The sequence below is a fragment of the Pterocles gutturalis genome, unplaced genomic scaffold (assembly GCF_000699245.1).
Source record: "Pterocles gutturalis isolate BGI_N339 unplaced genomic scaffold, ASM69924v1 scaffold7151, whole genome shotgun sequence".
Classification (NCBI taxonomy): domain Eukaryota; kingdom Metazoa; phylum Chordata; class Aves; order Pterocliformes; family Pteroclidae; genus Pterocles; species Pterocles gutturalis.
Genome location: NW_010105376.1, coordinates 39,229 through 52,103, shown reverse-complemented (window position 1 = coordinate 52,103; position 12,875 = coordinate 39,229). Strand labels below are relative to the sequence as shown.

The 12,875-nt window shown below is 41.2% G+C and overlaps 1 protein-coding gene across 1 annotated transcript in view; it reads left to right on the top strand.

The window, feature by feature from the left end:
- Positions 1-467: 467 nt before the first annotated feature.
- Positions 468-12,875, top strand: part of MTMR3 (myotubularin related protein 3) — a 42,593-nt gene continuing 30,185 nt past the window's right edge. The window contains 7 exon segments of the mRNA XM_010087366.1: positions 468-491; positions 1,477-1,557; positions 1,946-2,035; positions 3,244-3,360; positions 4,731-4,763; positions 9,466-9,548; positions 11,843-12,009. Coding sequence (XP_010085668.1) covers positions 468-491; positions 1,477-1,557; positions 1,946-2,035; positions 3,244-3,360; positions 4,731-4,763; positions 9,466-9,548; positions 11,843-12,009 — 595 coding nt within the window.

Genomic DNA, 12,875 nt, shown 5'->3' with positions numbered 1-12,875 from the left:
TGTTCTTGCAGGCGTGGCAATTTCTGTGCTGTTTTCTTTTTCCTTATCAGTTTCCATAGCTGATAGATTCCGACTTCTGTCACATCTTCTAGCTTTTGTTTTTCTTGTTGGTTAAAATGGGGGGTTTGTATCTACTTTTTGCATTAATTGTTAGTGAATTAGTGGCAGTTCCAGCTCCATTCTGCTTATCATTTCGTCCTTTATCTAGATATACACACACATACATGTCCTCTTCTGCAAGCTGCGCAGTTTTGAACCAACTTAAAGCTTTTATATGCTGGTTTTCCCCTGCTCTGGGGATACGAAGGCATTTTGTTTATCGTGATGTTCCCATTTAACGGAGGTTTTGGGGCCTGTGTGATGCTTTCTTCTCATTGATCAGTTTTAGAGAATGAGAAGGTTTCGTTTCAGAATCTGTGCATCTGCTGCTCCTTTCCCCTCTGTAAATATTCTGTACGATATACGGGATGGCGTTCGTGCTTCCTGCAGCGGTACTGTGCTTGTGAGCCACTGCCTTCGGAGTGGTTTTCTGTCAACCACAACACTGATAATTTGAAATATGTTTATAAGCACGGTGACATATAAACTGAGAACCGACTGAACTCGACTGATATATTTTCATTTTTATCTTTTATGTGCTGTAGGCTGCCAAACCCGTAAAATACCTGAATAAATAATTTTTTTTAAAAAAGGGAAGAACCAACCTGAATTTAAAGAATTGAATGTAAGATAAATCTCAAAATCAATTTGTAACTTCTATATTCACTTCAATCATGAAGTTCCCAATGGGGCCAATTGCATAAATTTCAAGAGTGTATGCTCTTTAATATTTCCAGAATATTTGCAGATGATAAAAGATGAGGGGATTGTTAGATCGTGGATAAAGCAAGTTGCTAGAGTACAGTGACCTCGAGCTCTTGGAAAGGTCAGTGCAAGAAAATGGATGTTTTCATACATCCATGGATGTAGAAAATGAGCCATAACTATACAATGAGGAATTTTATCCATACATGAATTCTAATTCCTGTGCCAAAGCTGAAACAAGATTGCTTCAGGAGGATCTGACAACCCGTGTTACACAACCGGTCAGACTCGATGGTCACAGTGATCCCTTTGGTTTTATAACCTGTGTGTTTGTGAATCGCCATCTGCAAATGACTTGGGAGAAAATGCAGGGCCATCTCGAAAGATGAACGTGTTTTAATTTCAGTTCTATAAACATTAGTCTAATTGCTGCATTCAGATGGTTATTCTCCCAGCAGTGCATTCAAAGGTGATTTTTCAAATTGAACAGAAGGAGCCGGACACATTTTGAAACGATTTTGTCTCTCAGGAGAGTCAGTTTATATGGATTTAATCTTTTCATAATTACTGTTTGCTTGCAGTTTCCTAACAGCTGAATTCTCAGTTAATTTGTGTTTATTTGCCAAAAGAGTGTGAATTGAACTTCATCGTTATGTTTTTCTGGTTTTCTAGATTTTAATAATAAGTGAAGAAGAGCCTCAGAGTATTGTGAGTAAAGACGAGGATTTCTCCTCCTATCCAGGGCCTGTCATGGTAAGCGAAAGGGGTTTGTAGGGTTTATTATGGAGCAGAATAGGCTAAAATCTGAAAAACATTAGAGAATTCGTGTTTATGTGGGGGGCTGATGAATTTTAAGTGCAGTGCTAGGCTAGGCTGGACTAATGCTTTTTTCCTAATACTATTACAAGTCTGTCTCTTTTTTAAGGACTTTATTGATCAGGCTGCAGGAAGGAAACCTGTTTCTAATACCATATTCAGTTGTTGGAGTGCTTGTCTTTGAAAGTTCAGTAACTTTAAGTTACCGATACCTGAGTTCTCTAAACCCTTCATCCTGTTTGAGCGTTTCGCTGATAGCATGCTGTGTGCTGAGGAAGGCAGCGAGTGGCAGTGCTGAAGTTAACTGCAACGCTTTGGTTCTCAGGATGAAGAGACTCAGCACAGCCTTGAATGCATCCAGGCTAATCAGATTTTTCCCAGGAAGCAGCTGATCCGAGAGGATGAGAACCTTCAGGTAATCACCACGCTGCTCCTTGCCAGTTAAGATCACAATGTCTCGTTGAGTTATGTACTCTCTGGCCTCTTCCGTAGAATTTTCATTTGCAGTTGAGCACAGTAATAGGAGAAACACATTTTATTTTTAAATACTTATGTACTGTTGGTAGGACAGAGAACTTGTGCGTTATATTACAAGAGATTCCTTACTGTCTGAAAAATATAGCCATTGCTTGTGGAGTCATTTCAAGTGCTAGGTTTTATTCCGTAGTTTAGAACTTTTATTTTTTTTAAATAACACTAAGCTAGTCAAATTCCACCGTTACTTCTTGTTAGTGAGAAGCCAAAAGTCTTACGCTGCACAAAATGGATATTTTTTGGTTTCTGAGTTTTCTAAAGTTCCTTTTGAAATCATTTTAATCCAAATGATTTATCCATGTAGACACTCTTACATCAACTGAAGAGGTAGTTTGGTTCATTTTAATAGAAAATATTTTTAATTGATTTAAGCTAAGCTGGTGTAAAACCAGATTATTTCCAAGTTGAGCATTTACTCTTTTTACCCAGCTCAGCTGAACTGGGCCTAAGTCAGATTTTTAATTAAACAGTTGCCATTTTTTTGTGCAGTGTAATACGACTGCAGGTTTGCTGATTTTATAAAACAGCAGCATGTCGTGCATTTCCAGGTTTGCAGTGAGAAATAGGAAGCAAAAAGTATGATTTGTCCAACTGACTTCAACTGTATAGCATTCGGGTATCCAGTCTAAGCTGGTTACCTGGGCTTGCCTAGTGAATATTGGGGATCAATGGCATAGAAGATTATCCGTCTTAAATATTTGCCTACTTTAGGATGAATTTAATACCATTATGGAAATGCTCCTCTCCTTACTAAGGAGCGAGAGCATAAATCAAGGGGTTGGTCAGACTGTTTGCCAAAATGTGAGGACATTTTGCTCAGACTTTTCATTAAAATTCATTGTTATCCCTGACCAAGCACTTTCTACTTGGGAAAATTAAGAGAAAATGAGGAATCATTTTACCAAAAGGCTACAATTAACCTCTGAACCAACCCTACCCAAGACTTTCCTTCTTAGCAGTAATAGCTAGGCTGAATTCTTGGCAGTGTTTCATTTTGATTTTATGATGTGTGCTTGAGTGTATGCTTACAGGAGGTACATATTTTTGGTAAAGGGTTTCTGAAAGACTTTTTTTTCCCCCATACTGAAGGTCCCGTTCATTGAACTTCATGGTGAGAGCACGGAGTACGTAGGACGAGCAGAGGATGCCATCATTGCACTTTCTAATTACAGGCTTCACATCAAATTCAAGGAATCTGTTGTGAATGTAAGTGTTATTCCTGCTACTATGGCAATACAGGTATTCTGAACTCAATCCAAGTGAGGGAATTGAGGATAAAGGTACAGTGATCCTGCCGTTTAAGGTTGGTGGTAATGAAAAATCTCTTTATGATGTTCAAATCACATTTTTCAGGGAGAACAGATACATATTTAGGCATTAAAAGATGACTTGGCACCTCTGAAAATCGGGCTTCATAAGGAACCTTCACATCACTCAACTTTATGTTCTCTTTACAGCTGGCTGCTGGCCATTTGTTCTCTCTCAGCTCTCTATATACTCAGTAGAGAAAGCAAAGGTTTAACAAAGGGCTGTTTGGAGCACCTCAGCTAGATTTGTGCCTTGCTTGGAGCTTCAAAAGGTGGGAGTAGGTCCAGCTATTCAGGTTACGTGCCTGGAGTTGGGTAGTGTGAGTACAGTCATTGTTGTAAGAGATCTGTGAGCTGGACCTCATCTTCAGGTGCCTACGTGTTTATTTAAAGAGCTTTAAGGATCCATTCTTAAAAATGGTTGCATGTCAGATGGACTGATCGTGAGTAGCTGGATAGCTCCAAGGTTGTTAGTCCTGCTTCAGATGTCATCATTAACCAGAAAGATTCTGTGGGATAGTGTATGAGGTGGAGCAGAATACAGATTCTTCTTCTCTAACCACATATGACCTTCACTAATGGCTCAGGATGAACTCCACTGGAATCCAAGGCAGACAGGATTGGGAATAGCTGTGGGCGTAAAAGGTACTTGCAATAATTAGGAACCATTTTTAGATTGTTAAATTTTGGAATAATAACCACTTTGGTTATTGTTGATCAAAATTATTAATCTGATGGTGATTTTATAAATTAAATCTTCACTAAGTGCTTTCTGATTGTGTTCATCTTGATTCTTTCCTACTGTTCTTATATTGCTAGAGCTGTTCAAAAAACACCTGTAAGACCTTTTTAAAAATGTATAAATGTTTACTAATGTTAGGAGTTGGGTTTGTTTTTGTTTTTAATGATTTTCCTAAGAATCACTATCCTGATGAACTCCAGGCACACTAACAACCTTGTCACCTCAGCGGAGAGAAGTATTCCTGTGTAAGAAAGAGGATTCTTAGCAAATATCTGTGTTATGGTACTCGTAAAACAAATTAATTCCCCGTGTCGGAGCGTGCAGCTGTTCTGTGCAGGCATCTCCTCTTGAAGTAGGCGGGATATTCTCATGGTAGAAATGGTTCTCCAGAGAAAGCAGTAGGCATGTCACCTTCTTAACCCTTAGCAGAGTCAACTGCATGAAGGAAATGGATTCCAGTTAAAAATAGATTCCTGGTCTTTGGTTTTTTTAACCTCACTGTTCTCTTTCTGTTTACAATTCAATAGCCTGGCTGTCCAAACGATGCGTGTGAAACCTCGGTAAGCAGCACAGTGCTGCTGGATCATTTGCTGCTCCTGTGCTTGAAAAGAAATACATTTAAAAGTTGGTAATGCTCACATTGCAACACTGCAGAAAGCAGCTGTATGCATCGATCTTCTCCATGGCTAATTTCCTAGATCACAGTAATAATAGCAACATGGTGTTTTAAATGCGAAACAAAAGTTCCAGTAGACCATGCATAAATTGGAGGGATTATGGCATTCAAAAGTGTTGACTTACATTTATCCCTGGGATAAAAATGCAGACTCAACAGTGATCTCTCGGTGCACATGGGAAGCTTGGTTCCCAGGCTGATCTCTACTGATTGGCTTTCCTTAAGAAAATTTCAAACTTTGCAGCAGCTGAGTGTTTCTGTCTAATCATTTTCTCCCTGTATGCTAATTACATTTACAGGAGAACTGAAATTTTAGTGTAGTTTATGAAACCACGGACTTGTATGTAGCCTCTTTCAGATAGTAGATTTTGGACACAGTAAAAAACCCCAGTCGTACTGGCAAGATGAGGGAGACTTTTGGTCTTGGTGAGTAAATGAGTTTTAGTATGAGCTTTGCCTTGCGTGGAAAACCGGTTGGTTTGGGATCTTCCCTGGCTTACACCAGTAGCACAGTTGCGGTTCATCTGTGCTGAACAATAGCTTGGTCCTTGTTTTGTTCTCAGGTTCTGATCCTCTGGTTGTTCACGCTGTGTGCATGTTAATAGCAAAAGTAGAGAGGAGATAAGTGTATTTAGTTGTAATCAAAAGCAAAATTTCCTCCAGGTACTCCTTGTAGGTTATATGAATGAGATCATACCTGGAGGGATTTGATTCCTTCCATCTAGGAGAGTCCTCGAAGACCTTCTGAGCTGACCTCACATCCTCGGTTCCTCCATACGTTGTGTTATACCATGCTCAGGACGCACAGCACATCACCTTGGCCAGTAACCAGTCTGTTATTGGTAACCCAGATGTTATTTCAGGCTCTGAGCTGGGAAAACAAGAAGAAAATACTAATTTCAGCTCACGGCGCCTGGCTGCCACAGGGTACCCAAGAGAGACTCTTGCCAAATGGGACGCAGGGTAGGGGATGCAGCACGGTCACTGGTGAAGGGGCTGGTGCGCAGCAGCCTAGCCGTGCTCCGCTGCGTCCCACTCGCCGTTGGGGTCAAGGACTGAGCCATGGCATGGGTTGGTTCAGTGGTGTAAACAGAACTTGGGCTTTTTCTAAATACAGAGAGATTTTTCTCTAAATATATCTTGTACTGCTGCTAGATAACAGACAGTTCCAGTACTTATAATAAAAAAAAAGAAAAGAAAAAGTTTGAGTTGTAGAATGTTGCTGGTGTTTGAAATGAGATAATTTTAAAGAAGAGACAGTCAAAGAGATGTACTGCAAGAGCACGGTGCTCTCGTACTCCCTCTAATGCAATATGATTGGCCTTGGATAACAGTGCATGTTCATTCTTATGAAAGCAAAAATGATTTCTTCTCCGCTGTTTTACTTCGATAGCTATTATTATATGGTGAAGTGCCTGCAGATGGAATTGATGGCTCTTTCGAGAGCTAGCTAACTGCACCGACTTGCTCTATGCATCAGCCTGAAAATCATAACAATGGAAATGGAAGGTTATCAGTGGACAGAAAGGAGATTGAGAGTGTGGGAGGATCAGAGGACAGATTTTTATGACTGGAGAAGAAAATGCAAAAGATTGATATGAAGGTTGCCCTGAAGAAAAAAATTGCAGATTCTAAGGAAATAGATGGTGAGCTACATGTAGACTGTCAAGAGAAAAAAGAATGGCTGTTGAGCAGAGGGGGAGTTGAAAGGGTATAGAACAAAGAGTGACTTTGAAAGAAGGAAATTAAAAATAATGCAGGAGTAGAAGAATACTTAGTGTGTCTTTAGAGTGCAGACAGGAGGACGAGGTGCCAGAACCAGACTGGTAGGAGGAGAGAGCAGTGTGGAGAGCGGCTTAAATGAAGATGGGCATGGGAAGAAATGCAGTAAAAGAGGGCTTGGGGGAAAAAAAGAATATTAACAGAAAGCAGCATTTGACTGAAAAAGCCAGTCTTCTAGAGTCTGAAATAATTTTGCTGGTGAAAGGTACCTTACTTTCCATGTGGTGCCATGTAAGTCAGTGGTCGATTTAAATAATTTATTGGGTGCACGTGATGCTGTCCAGTTGGAAAGAAAGTGCGGAAGATTCTCCTCTGAGTCTGTTAGTCTCTTAATTTGTTAGATAAACTCTTGTGATAGTTTTATCTACCTTGCAGACTAGAATCAAGTAGGAGAAGGTGTGGAAGAAATCAGCAGTTAAAATAAAACGATTAACTGTAGCAGCAGTACATCTGATCTGTTTGTCTGTAATGTATTTAAATACTTACATGGGCAGCTCAGTCTGCCAGCATCTCCCCTGTACGTGCTCTCTGCGGCTGACTGAGTTTGAGCTTAGTGATGGCAAATAAAGAGGGGACTTAGAGGAGAGAATCCTTGGTTCAGATGCCCCTTCATGTTGCTAATATGTACTTGTCCTGGGTCCAGCTGGGATAGGGTTAATTCTTCGCAGAAGCTGGGAGTTGGGCATAGCCGGATATTCGATACCATGCTGACGTCATGCCCGGGATATAAGGGGAAGCTAGCCGGGAGAGGGGTCTCTTTTGTGAAGCTCGTGGTGGTGAGATTTTCATTGTATCAGTGTTTCCATTGTACTCTATATCTTGTCTTATTGTTATATTCTTCTTTCTTTTGCTTTCCTCGTGTGGTATTATTAAAAATCTGTCGTTATCTCAACTCAGGAGGTTCCACTTTTTCTTATTTGCCCCCATCCTCCCGGGAGAGGAGTGGGGGGGGGAGGCGGTGTTGCGACCACGTGGTGGTGGTGGTCCTGACACCAAGACAGTACTTTATATTAGTTTGGTTTAGTGGGTTAGGTGGTGTGGGTTGACGGTTGGATTTGGTGATCCTTGAGGTCTTTTCCAACCCTAGTGATTCTCTTCTATTCTATTCTATTCTATTCTATTCTATTCTATTCTATTCTATTCTTAAAGTAGTAGCAATACAGAAAACATGGGCCAAAATTCGCGTTCCAGCTGTACTTGAATACCCAAACTGCTGGGCTGCCAAGTCAGACACCGTCTTGTCTGGTCTCCTTGTGCATGAATGTTCTGTTCTTTAACGGCCCCATTGCAACAAAAGTAAGAAAGAGTAACTCACCTGTACCAGCCCTGCCGGTGGTGGGAGATGAGGGCTGGTGTAAGGAGAGTCCAGCGCTGCTGCTTGGCTGTGGCTGGGTGCTAAGACACCACCTGCCTGCTGTGTTCCGGGGACTGTGAGCTCCAGGGAGTTATTTGAACTTTTGCATTCATAAGAGGACTCCAGACTCTTGACTCTCGAGTTGGCAGGGAAGCTGTGAGCTCTGTGCCTGTCTTCCCAAGAGACATTTGAGTGTTGATCACTCTCCTGTGCACAGCATTTACTATCGGCTTTCTCTAGGCCTCTTCACACTCGAAGTAAGTTCTCACACAGTTTGCATTTCCCTTGCCTCCTGTTTTTAGTTCCATTCCCTTTTTTCACTCCCCTGAAGTCAGGAACTGAGCTCTGTGATGCCTGAGGAGAAGCTGTCTTGATTCCTCACCCCAGATCTGTGATTGGAGCTGACCTTCAAGGACTTGCCCAGAGTCGTATGGAAAGGCACTGGCAGAGCTGGGGCTTACAGCCACGTCCTGTGAGCCCCACACCAGAACTGAAACTGCTGGATCAGCTCCTCTGATGGCAAAGAAGCTAACGGAGTATTTGAGTGATTCTCTGATAGCCTTGCTATCGAAGGATCTCGATGGCGGAGGTTTTATTGCCTTGGGGAATGCTCAATATAATCTAATAAAAATTTCAAACAGTTTTACAATTCCTGTTTATCTCAGGTGTTAGCTAAATTCTGTGTTTGGAATTGGGACAGTTATGTATGAGATAGTTGAGTACTAACTTTTATTTAAGGCAATAACGTACATTTGCCTGCCTCAGGTAAAGGTCCAAAACTATTAAGGAAAACTCATATTTTCATCATGTGATTTTTGTCTTGCCTTTAGAGGTATTTGCATGTACTTACATGTTTTGCCTGAGCAAGCTTCTGCTAGTTACATGTGCCATAAAAGATAAGAGCATGTAACTACACCTTTAAAAAGGAATGATTCAGCTTGGCTGCTCTGACCACGACTGTTGATTTAAACACGCCAAATGGTTTTTCCCTGAAGAGGAACTATGGGGTATTTCCATACAACACGCAGCTAGCCTGCAGCGCTCTGTTAGAGGATCTTGCTTAGCAGGTCACTTCTGACAGCAACAGCTAAAATTATATTCCCAAGATTCCTAGATTTGGACCTGTAAGAGAGAAATATGCTTCCATGAGAGAGGAGCGTGTGGGTTTCTGCTGCTTGTCCTACCTTCACGTTTGTCACCAGTGCTGCAGCCTTCTCGGCTGTTTCCATGTGATCCCTTAAGGTTTTTGGACTTCAGAGCAACGGAGCTGAAACTACTGATGTATGGTATCATCCTTCAGAGCTGGTGAAGTAATTATACTTCATTTTCTTTGGTTTTTTCTCTCTCTTTTCAGACTCCACGTAGTCCTATAATAAATCCTTGTGAGATATAAAGAAATTACAGTGTTAGTGCTCTTTGAAATAAAATTATATCATCTTTTTAATTGCAGGTTCCATTGCAGCTTATAGAAAGCGTTGAGTGCCGTGATATATTTCAACTTCATTTGACTTGCAAAGACTGCAAGGTTATAAGGTATGAACAGGCTCAATGTCGAATGGGGGGACCTTTGCTTTCTCCGTGCTATGGACAGCGGTGATGTTTTAAGGAAACATTTTTTCTTAGTGGACTCGCTTTCCCTCAAAAGATTTTCTTTTGTCTGATTTTGGATACGATAGCTGGGTATTTTTGTAAAGAGGATGGGAGCAAGGTGGTCTGCATTTTTCCTTGCTGTGATATGATATAGCAGCAAACCTTGGTCTGAGCCTAAGCGTCTCATTTTTGTTTCATTCTGAATTTAATTTTATTCACACTGTGCCTTCTCTGCCTTACAATCAGCTCTAATGTATTGCTTCAATTAATTATAAGATACAGAACTAATAAAACCACTGAAACACACACTTCTTGGAAAAGCGATTAATCAAGATTTGGGGTTTGGAGGGTTAAGGTATGTGCTTGTGTTATCCTTAAGACAGCTTGTTGTTAGCCTACTGGAAAAGAAAGTGAGGGAATAGGGTAAAGCCGGGTCTGCAACCCACTCTGTAACCCAGAAAAGTAGATTGCATGATGCGGAAGGGAGGATTTATTTATGTCTGTCCTTCAGCAGACTTCACGGTCTGCCCCAGGAGTCTCTGAGCTACTGAGCCTGAACTACAGCTATTTCCTACTTTTCTGCCGCAGAAATTAATTTTGATCTCTAAACTTTAATTATCGAGAAAGGAACATTTCTTTTTGATTAAATGTTTGCTGGCAGTACCTTTTGTATAATGAAATGAGCCCCAGTCATATCTGAGCACTCGGAATGTTGAACAGGCCAGCTGCTTCCTGACATGCTGTATTTTGATGAGGACTGATTTTACTTTAGAAGTAATATTTAGTTTAATTTGAATTAAATATTTAACTTCCTCTTAACTTGTAGCTCTTGACATTTAAAAAAGTCACCCTTCCTCTCTCCATTGATTTGTTATTTCTCTTCAGTTCTAGAATGAATACAAATTATTTGTATTTATGCATTTCCTTATGAATTTCCATTCAAAGTTGCATCTCCGAGAGTCAGTACTTGGTGACAGTGACTGTTGGAAAACCACGAAATATGGGGCTGAGATACCAGCCTTAGAACATGTTCTTGTTTTTTTCATGAGCAAAGTAGGTTTTGTTTTGAATAATAGGGCTCAGGTGAAGATAGCTATTTAAAATGCTAACTTTAAAAAAATTTAGAAAGAAAATGAAGTCTCTAGGGTGCGACGTATCCTGGCTGACCATGGATGTTGAACAGAGAATTATGCAGGAGTGCTCTCAGCTTGCTTTATAGTCACTGATGAGAAATAAACACCTCCAGGCCGCAGTTCCTCGCAGCCATTTTTCAGACATGTTTCATGAGTTGGACATGTCTTTTTCCTTCCCCTGGCTGACTTGTAGCTATTTGCAGGGAGGGTTAATAAATCCTGCCCTAGAGAATACAGATGCTATCATTAACCATGAGTGCGGTAGAACACAGGCTGCGCTGAGACTAAATATGTGGGGAATATTTTATAGCTATAAAATCTTGAAGAAATCTGTCAGAGCAAAATAAATCACTGATCTTATTTCCACCCTTTTATTGTAAAGGGGGCAGGGAGCCTCTTTGAAAAGATAAGCTAATGTAGTTTTAATATACTGCTTTGAAGATCCGTTTCCCCTGTGCAGGGAATACTCTGGCTGTTAGTCTGTAATGTTAGCCACAGCTCAGTTTCAAAAACATTGGGCTTCCCACCAAGGCCAGGAAAGAGAATCTTAGCATATGAGATAGGGAAATAACGTAAGGTTTCAAATACCAGCATTATTCTCAAATGAAGTATATTAATCAACTGGATAATTCTCCTGTGTCTGATGAAAAATGTGTTCTTGTTTACGGGAATGCAGTTATAATGTGTGTGATGGGTTTGTGAGTTTCCACCCGAGACCCCCAGTCAGCAAGGCGCTGGGACACATCCTGTCCTGGATTGTGGGAGTGCTGCGGACTGAACTCAGCGATCTTGTCTTTGGTTTTATAGCAAGCATATGCATTAATGTCTCCCTTATTCGTGGCTAGCAGGGCATACTGCTGGTTTATTCAAAATCACGGAACATTGCCTTCCTGCTTGCAGTTCATTTTGACTTCATAAGGATGTATTTCTTTACAAATGCCTAAAGGTTTCATTTTAGTATGTGTTAGAATGTACGTAGAAACAGAACTAAATTATCGGTAAGGTGTTTGTTCTCACTTTTTACTTTCAGAGAGGTTTTAATAGCCTATCTTGTCTGCCATCTTTTACTGGAAATTAATAGAGAAATGTTTGTTTCTGGGACAGGTGTCAGTTCTCTACTTTTGAGCAGTGTCAAGATTGGCTTAAGCGACTGAACAATGCCATCCGCCCTCCTTCGAAGATAGAAGACCTGTTCTCGTTTGCCTATCACGCTTGGTGCATGGAGGTGTATGCCAGTGAGAAGGAACAGCACGGGGACTTGTGTCGGCCGGGTACGTGGAAACACCTGGGGGATCATCGCAAATGCTGTGACTAGTAACTGCCTGTTTGAAATCCAGAACTTTCAAAGAAGGTTATAAACAAATTCAGTCTGTGCTGCTGTAAATTGAACCTGGAAAATTCCAGTGTGGGCTTTTTTCGTTACCTAAGTTCTTGCACTTCTTCACTGGCTGGTGGCTATACCGTACGTGGTGATTATATAGGTGTAGCATACCCTCACTTACAGCAAAGTGTCCTTTAAATGCCCTGCATGTCTGCTGCACAGTCGGAGTTTTGTTCTGTCTGAACAGAGGAGACATTAGCTCCACCATAGCGGCTTTGGGATCAATATGCAAAACGGTACCTGAATAACCTGGGGAAATGGCTGTGGCGGATTTGATTTAGCCAGTCATGTATAACACAAATAACATTTTGTTCACCATGGCAGCAATTTTCAATCAAAACCGTTTTGTACTGATTGTGCCCACGCTTTCTGTAATTGCCTGGAGCAGTGGTCTCCAGCACGGACGGTGAGGAGCAGGAGGTGAAGGAGGAGGAAGCCCTGAGCTGTTCCTAGGGTTCATTCACAGCTGCAAGACAGCGACCTGTTTTAGTGCAATATCATCCTTGCTGGAAGGTTTTAGAAGCCCACAAGTAAATAAAGGTGAAAAATTGGGATGCTGGGGGTTACAGCACTTGTTTGAATATAAGAAAATCTGGATTGCAGGCCCTCCAGTGTGAGACTCTTTTCTCTCACAGTTCACATATCTGGGAAAAATCCCAGTTACCAGGCTGAGGAATGTTAGACCAGCTTCTGTCCTGATCACTGACGCTGGTCAGGGCTGAGCAACGACTATAATCTCCTCGGTGCCCGAGGAAG